This window comes from Somniosus microcephalus, chromosome 9 (genome assembly GCF_052327205.1).
Source record: "Somniosus microcephalus isolate GS21.2 chromosome 9, FLI_Smic_1.0, whole genome shotgun sequence".
Taxonomy (NCBI): domain Eukaryota; kingdom Metazoa; phylum Chordata; class Chondrichthyes; order Squaliformes; family Somniosidae; genus Somniosus; species Somniosus microcephalus.
The window spans coordinates 21,897,159-21,904,701 of record NC_140995.1 but is presented as its reverse complement, the minus strand read 5'-3'; the positions used below and the strand labels follow the sequence as shown (position 1 = coordinate 21,904,701).

The window sequence follows — 7,543 nt, the reverse complement described above, 5'->3', positions numbered from 1 at the left end:
GAGCAACACCAAGTTGGAGGATAAGTACATAAAATTTACAAACACAGAAACAGGCCATTTGACCCAACTAGTCTGTGCCAGTGTTTACACTCCACATGAACCTCATCCCATCTTACTTCATCTAACCCTAACAGCATATCCTTCGATTCTTTTCTCCCTCATGTACTTATCTAGCTTCCCCTTAAATGCATCTATGCTATTCTCCTCAACTACTCCATGTGGTAACAAGTTCCACATTCTGACCACTCTCTGGATAAAGAGTAATCTTCTAACTATTAGTGTGCCTCTCTAGTAGTTGCTAACCGAATGGCACTCACAGAAGCCTGAGGGCCCTCACCTGCCCATGCTTAGAGTAATGTGTAGGAAGACCAGGAGGAACATCATATATTTTTTTTTATAAAAGTATTATTTTATTAGTGAATAGAGTACAAGCACATTCTTAAATTCTTTACATAAAGCAGCTTTACTTGCCTGGTATATGTTGTTATAATATAAAATACTGATTTATTTTCACAATATATAGTAATTGGTCTTTTCCTTTACAAACACCAGTACTTACAACGTTTTCATTCAAAGATATCAAGTCACCTACAAGTATTAACAATGGTTGGAGTAATTCCAGCAACAAATTACTTTTAGTTCATGTTTCCCAGCCAGAATAATTTCTAATGAAAAGCACGTTGAGAGATACATAAATACAACAATGCAGGAGAAATCTGTAATAAATAGAAACCCCATGTAGAGAGGGTGAGTCTCTTTCCTCTGACCCCCTTTCCAGTTTTCACATTTAAGTCTGGCGCAGGACATGTGTGCACATGTTTGCAGGATCTGCGAGGCAATCCGAACACTCTCATTTACATATTCCTTGTTTTATACTAAATTGCAAATATGCTGTGAGGGAGGCAGTCCCAATGTAATCAGGTCAACAGAACTTAAACAAAAACACCTCCAGTTTATCAAATATAAATTGGGATCAAAACCAGATTCACACCACGTTAAAGAATGCTAACTTCTCATGCTGGAAGTAGTTCAAGTTTAGACGACACATGAACCCACTGGGGATGTATTTTCAAAATTCTTGTAGATTTATATACAGTCTTTTTGGTGCTCTCCTTAATTTTTGCAGTAGCTTCAGAAAAAAATGGCAATGTCAAGGAGACATTTTAGAACCGTGAGTAATGAATGACATTTATGATATTACCCATCTCCCAGACAGTCATTGACGCAAGTACATTTAACATTTTTAATACATAATAAATTCAGGACAATATGCTTTAATGGTGGTTCATTTTTCTTACTTAACTGCAACCTGTTAACATCTACAAATGGCTTTCTCTCTTTTGGGAGAAACCCGGCACCATTTCACAATGCTTCTGTTTACAAACTATTCAACAGTAAGATTATAATGTACAGTAAACAGAAGATCCTTAAGTGTTTAATGAATCTCTAGACACTTAGAGCTGATAGCAATTCAATAGTCAAAGTCTAGACAGAAACAAGTTAGCAGATATGAAAATCTTCTGTAAGAGGAAAAAAACATCTGTCTCCTCCTCATATCTACAGGTTATTGGCAAGGTAACTTTAGCTACTGTTTATACAACAAAATGAATTTGCCTTCAGTGTACAGCCACAAAATAACTAAACATATGGGCGCCAATCAGCACGTAGGGTGAAAGGTGATACCTCTGGCAATCAAGATTGCTCGCAGGTTGCATAGCTTGTTTCTGTGAAGACTTTTAACAACACTTAGCTTTTTTAAAGGTGGAATCATGCAAATTATATTAGCAAGTATCAATAGGCTTACATGTTCAAATAGAACTGATTCAGGTCCATCTTAACAAAGTTTTTGTTTTCAATGGAGCTTTGGGTGTTCCAAAGACTAGCAGGATGCGGGTTTTTCTTGCGAGTCCCCCACATTGAATTTCCAATCTGAGCCAGTACAGGTTGGAGTGCCACAGAGCAGAAACCAGGCATTCCTCAGGCTCCCTGATACAATTTTGCACACCTCCTAGGTACTGACTGATCAGCAGCCTTGACAGGGATGGGTACGGTAGTGTAGTGGCTGTGCTACTAGACTAGTAATCCAAAAATCTGAACTAATAATCCAGAGAATGAGTTCAAATCCCACCATGGCAGTTAGACCAATTGAATTCAGTTCAAAATTTCTAGAAATAGGAAGCTGGTATCAGTGAAAGTGATAATGAAGCTGCTGGATTGTCATAAAACCCCAACTGCTACACTAAAGTCTTTTAGGGAAGGAAAGCTGCTGTCCTTACCCTAAATTGACTCTAATCCCACACTAATGTAGTTGACTCTTAACTGCCCTCTGAAGTGGCCTATCAAACTGCCAGTGGTTCAAAAAGAAGGCCCATGACCACCACCTTCTCAGGGCAACTTGGGATGGGCAATAAATGCCAGCGTTGTCAGTGATGCCCATATCCTGAGAATTAAAAAAAGAGCCCTGGGAGCAGGTCACCCATTGGCCCTGTTGGCAAGGTATAGAAAGATGGAGAGGGGGGAAAAGAAACAAAATTAAAAATGGTTCGTTCATTTCTTTCTACTTCCCACTCATGGTAACTGGCAACTGTTTTTCCAGATAGAAGCACAGACTTCATGTGAGGTCATTACCTCATGTCTATTGCTGTGTTGTATTGGTTGGGCCCTGGTAAGACCTCCATTCTGAAGGTAATGTGGACCAGTACACTCCCACCCACCATTCACACACACACACATAGAGGGGTAATTTTGACTGGTTGATCATATAAAATGGGAGATATTGATATCGAAGTCAATGGAAATGGAAATCCGGAGATGTATAATGGGCGGTTAATCAATGTCGCTCGTTTTATACTATCACCCATAAATTACCCCCAATATCTCTAATGAAGACATATATAGCCATGGTATTTTGTACAATCAGGATATAAATATAAAGCATATCTGACTCTGGAGGCAGCTTCATTCTGTATCTCTCCAGGCAGTGGGAAACTGACAGACCTCAGGGACAGCCAGGTAGACTTAGAAGTGTCTTTTCTCCTAGTCACCATAAACAAACATTTTTTTTTGGCATGAAAGCATTTGTTCATTTTAAGGGGCTGGAGGGATCAAAATTTGAGTTCAAATTTAACAACAGTCTAAACTATTCCAAGTACAAAGCCATCCACTCGGTGCAGCACAAGATGGTGGCAACAACCCAAGTCAACGCCAGCAGTTTATAATTAAAAAGGCTTCAAAGTAGCCCCATGATGCAGTGGGTTTGTGCAGCAATATATTGTGTCACAGGATGGTAACATTTGTGCCTATGATTCCTTTAAATCGAATTCTTAAGTCTCATCTGTGCCATCAAGAAAGGTGCCAATCACAACCATTGTACCTACTCAATTACTGAGTCACCCCAGCCCCTCTTGTGCCCCTCTAGTGCTCAGTTCCAGAGTAACATTGAGAAAACCTGGGCGCATATCTCCTCCCTTATCAACTGACTGGGAAATAGTACATTGCGCATGAATATCTGAAAGCAAACACTGAAATAAAAATCTTTTTTTTTTGGAATAAAAATATATTTACAAACTTGTAATAAGATTACATTTTTGAAACTGTCACAAAATATCTTTGGTGTGAAAAACTGTTGCCTTTTGTGATCTGCGACAAATGTGTACAGGAATCGTCTAACAATTCATGCTGCTCCACATTACACAGAAGTGAGGTGATACAGTTGTAATATACTTCCAGTTACCCTGTGTAGCTCAATTAATCCGGTGCTATTTTAAGACCTTTCTTAAATAAAATGCAGTTGCCTTTCCATGATCCATACAGATTCACATGGCCAACATCTGTAGGTGACAATACCATTTAAAATGAATACACTGTCTGCATTTTACAGATTCTGTATTGAACACAGAAAATAAAATTAATCTCTTTAATAAAAAGCAATAGAAGAAACCTTGTGATAAAGACAGTTTTAAATCTATGCTGTAGGCAGTTCAGTCCAGGTGAGGCCACAGAAGAAATACTGCTAACTTTAAAATGTCATTGGCTTAATGAAAAGGTATGTTGCAAACCATTTTGCTTGGTGGGAGGGAGATGAGTTGATCATTAATTCTGTAACTGAGTTGTTGCATGCAAGTAATGTGATAATTATTTCTGTATGAATTATACCATTGTGATATTTGTAAACAGTGGAGAAAAGGTTTGCCAGCTCTTTTCATGAAGTCATTGAAACTTTAAATGTTAGAAACTTGTCAAATTTGTTGGATGATTTATATTCTGCTTACCTCATAGTTCCCACTCCCTGGCAACTGTCTGAGGCTGAACCAGGCTGTTTGCAACCTTGCCACATATCGGCGCCATCACTAAGACCGCCTATTTTCACCTCTGTAACATCACCCGTCTCCGCCCCTGCCTCAGCTCATCTGCTGCTGAAACCCTCATCCATTTTTTAGTTATCTCTAGACGACTATTCCAATGCACTCCTGGCTGGCCTCCCACGTTCTACCCTATGTAAACTTGAGGTCATCCAAAACTCAGCTGCCCATGTCCTAATTCGCGCCAAGTCCCGTTCGCCCATCACCCCTGGGCTCGCTGACCTACATTGGCCCCCGGTTAAGCAGCGCCTCGATTTCAAAATTCTCATCCTTGTTTTCAAACCCTTCCATGGCCTCACTCCTCCCTATCTCCATAATCGCCTGCAGCCCTACAACTCTCCGAGGTATCTGCGCTCCTCCAATTCTGGCCTCTTGAGCATCCCCGATTTTAATCGCTCCACCATTGGCGGCCGTGCCTTCAGCTGCCTAGACCCTAAGCTCTGGAATTCACTTCCTAAACCTCTCCGCCTCGCTACCTCTCTCTCCTCCTTTAAGACGCCCCTTAAAACCTACGTCTTTGACATCTGCCCTAATATCGCCTTATGTGGCTCGGTATTAAATTATGCTTGATAACACTCCTGTGAAGCACCTTGGGACGTTTTACCACGTTAAAAGGTGCTATAGAAATACAAGTTGTTGTTCCATGACCTCACTATGATTTAAATAAAGTAAAATATTAATGAGTATGTATTGCTGTAACCTCTATGAAACTCTGAACTGAGGCCATCAGAATATCTCTAAACCTGTCAAAAAGGTAGACATAACATTTTTTTTAAACTCCCCCCCCCTCTCAGGGAGACTCTGTTAAGATAGTGAAAAGAGAGAGGGGGGACAGCATTCCCCACCTGCAACTTTAAATTGTCTGTTCTCTCCACAGATGCGAACTCACTTGCTGTGTGTTCCCAGCACTTAATGTTCTGGCTTCAGATTTCTAGCATCTGCAGTAACTCCATTCCAGTTTACATGTTCTCTCTTTTGCATCAAGGCACTGATGTTGAAATAAACACACACACACACACACACACAGATATAAGCGAGAAATGAAGTGCACTCATCCCAGACCATGCGTTAGCCAGATTGGACGATGCAAGGTTGCCTCCCCCTGGCCTGGCCGAGTCCAGGGCCGGAGCTACCGAGCAGCTTACACCAGCACAGCAGCCTTGGACTCCTTGGCCCTCTTGCAGCCGTACAGCCACTTGATAACCCGGGCGTTGCGCTCGATGACGGACAAGGAGGAAGGGTTCTGCTCGCTCAGCTCTCCCTCCAGCAGCCGCTCGTTGTCGCCGCTGTGCCGGGAGAACTCGCTCTCGGAGCCCGGCACACTGACGCTGCGGATCTTGAGGGCCAGGCTGTCGGAGGCGGACGAGAACTTCTCCCGGCCCAGGTCCTCCACCACCTCGGGGTCCAGGCCGCAGTACTTGAAGAAGCTGTCAAACTCGGAGAAGGCTTTGGAGTACCTGGAGCTGATGTCGGACTGCGAGCGGTGCAGCCCCCTGCCCTTGAGCTCCTTCAGGCGCCCGGGCGCCGCCAGCTTGCCGCGCTGCCCGCTGCCCGGGGGGCCAGGGGGTGGCATGGCTGGGTTGACCATGCCAGGCAGCGGGCTGCTGCCCTCGGGCTCGCTGCCCACCTGCGAGCTCTCCAGGCTGTCCGACCTGGTGTCCTCCTTGATGATGACCTTGGGCACCTCGGGGGAGGCCACCTGCTTGTCCCTGCCCGCGCCCTGGAAGAGCCTCCTGACCAGGCTCTGGTTGCCCCGCGGGCTCTCGCCGCTGGCCCCCTTGACAAACTCGCACTTCTGCCGGTAGATGACCAAGGAGTCCGGCCTCATCTGCCTCTTGGAGCTGGAGCGCCTGGCGATGGCTGATGCCTGCTGGCAGGGCGTCTGGAAGAGGCTGGTGCTGGTGGTGGTGGCGGTGGTAGACAACCCTTGCAAGTCCTGGCCGCCGGACTTGCTGTGGCCCGGCCGCTTGGCGCTGGTGCCCAGGTCGCTCTCGCTGGTGGTGGTGGTGGTGGTGGTGGTGGTGCTGCTGCCGCCCTCCGAAGCCGAGCTGCCCAAGCCCACCGGCTCCTGCTTGCTCGCCATCACCCGCTGGCTCTTCACGTACTTGGCCTTGTCGGCTGCCAGTCTCGCCACGGCGCTGAGCCGCCCCCGGTTGTCCCCTTCCATCTGCCGGCGGAGGTAACTGGGACCCTTGTTGAGGATTCTCAGGGGCAGCGAGGAGCTCACCTCCGGCTGCAGACTCGGAGTGTGGGAGATCTCAGTCGGCATGTCACTCAACGGTGCCGATCCAGACAGAGAAAACAAACAGCTGCCAACAAATTAAAACTCAACAAAGAGGGAGAAAAGATTGTCATGTAAGCACCCTCCCTAAAAGAAAAGGTCCAAATTCTTGTATCCTTTTTTGTCTCTTGTTCTTGTATCCTTTTTTGTTTGTTTCTTGCTAATTTCCCAGAGGTAATTCACAATCCAAGAAGGTGCAGCTGTTCTGGTCGTGTGCTCGGCGCTGACATCCAGCAAGCAGTACTTGCTGTCATGGACACTGACTTCACTTTTACTAAAGCTGGCTCCCTTTCAACTGATTCACCTTTGCTGCGAGGCCCGCCCCCTGCAATAAAGCACAGCAAATCGTGGCTTAGCTCCAGGGTTTCATGACATCATCAGGGAGCAGGCTGTGTGTAACAGAAGAGGGATGGGTCGACCTATCCACGTTACATAGCCCCAAGCAAGGACAGGCCCCAATTCATGTTTATTTCGAATATTTTCTGTCAGCCGGCGCTCTCTCCCCTTTCTCGCCTATCATAGAATCACAACCTACCAGCAAATGGGTAAACTCATTAGGATTTTGCAGACTAGCAGAGAAAATGTACTTTCTTTTTAGATAAAGATAACATGCAACAGGACATAAGTGGGGTGAGATATTAGTAATGACTGTGTTAATGTTTGTCTCAAATCCTTTTGCTATTTTGCATAGCTGTTAACTTATTTAAAATAAGTAGGTTAGCACCTATGTCAAAATAACCAATAAAGGAATTTCATTCAAATGTGTTAACACATTTGTTATTACTAACAATGCGATTTCACTCCAGCAGAGAAATACTAACAGTGTATTTGACAGGGTTCTGATAGGCTAGTGTGATCAGCCTTTAAACCTTTCTTACTGAGGGAGCATTTTGTTTGTATT

The 7,543-nt window shown here is 44.6% G+C and overlaps 1 protein-coding gene across 1 annotated transcript; it reads right to left on the bottom strand.

Annotated features, from left to right (window-relative positions):
- Window positions 1-387: 387 nt before the first annotated feature.
- Window positions 388-6,933, bottom strand: fam110c (family with sequence similarity 110 member C). Its single transcript, XM_085996426.1, has one exon. It carries the CDS (start codon window positions 6,628-6,630, stop codon window positions 5,503-5,505), a length of 1,128 nt encoding a protein of 375 aa, XP_085852552.1. The 5' UTR covers window positions 6,631-6,933; the 3' UTR covers window positions 388-5,502.
- Between the last annotated feature and the right edge of the window lie 610 nt (window positions 6,934-7,543).

Bases quoted from the DNA above. Each gene is read 5' to 3' on its own strand.
- fam110c (XM_085996426.1), bottom strand. From the start codon at position 6,630: ATGCCGACTGAGATCTCCCACACTCCGAGTCTGCAGCCGGAGGTGAGC.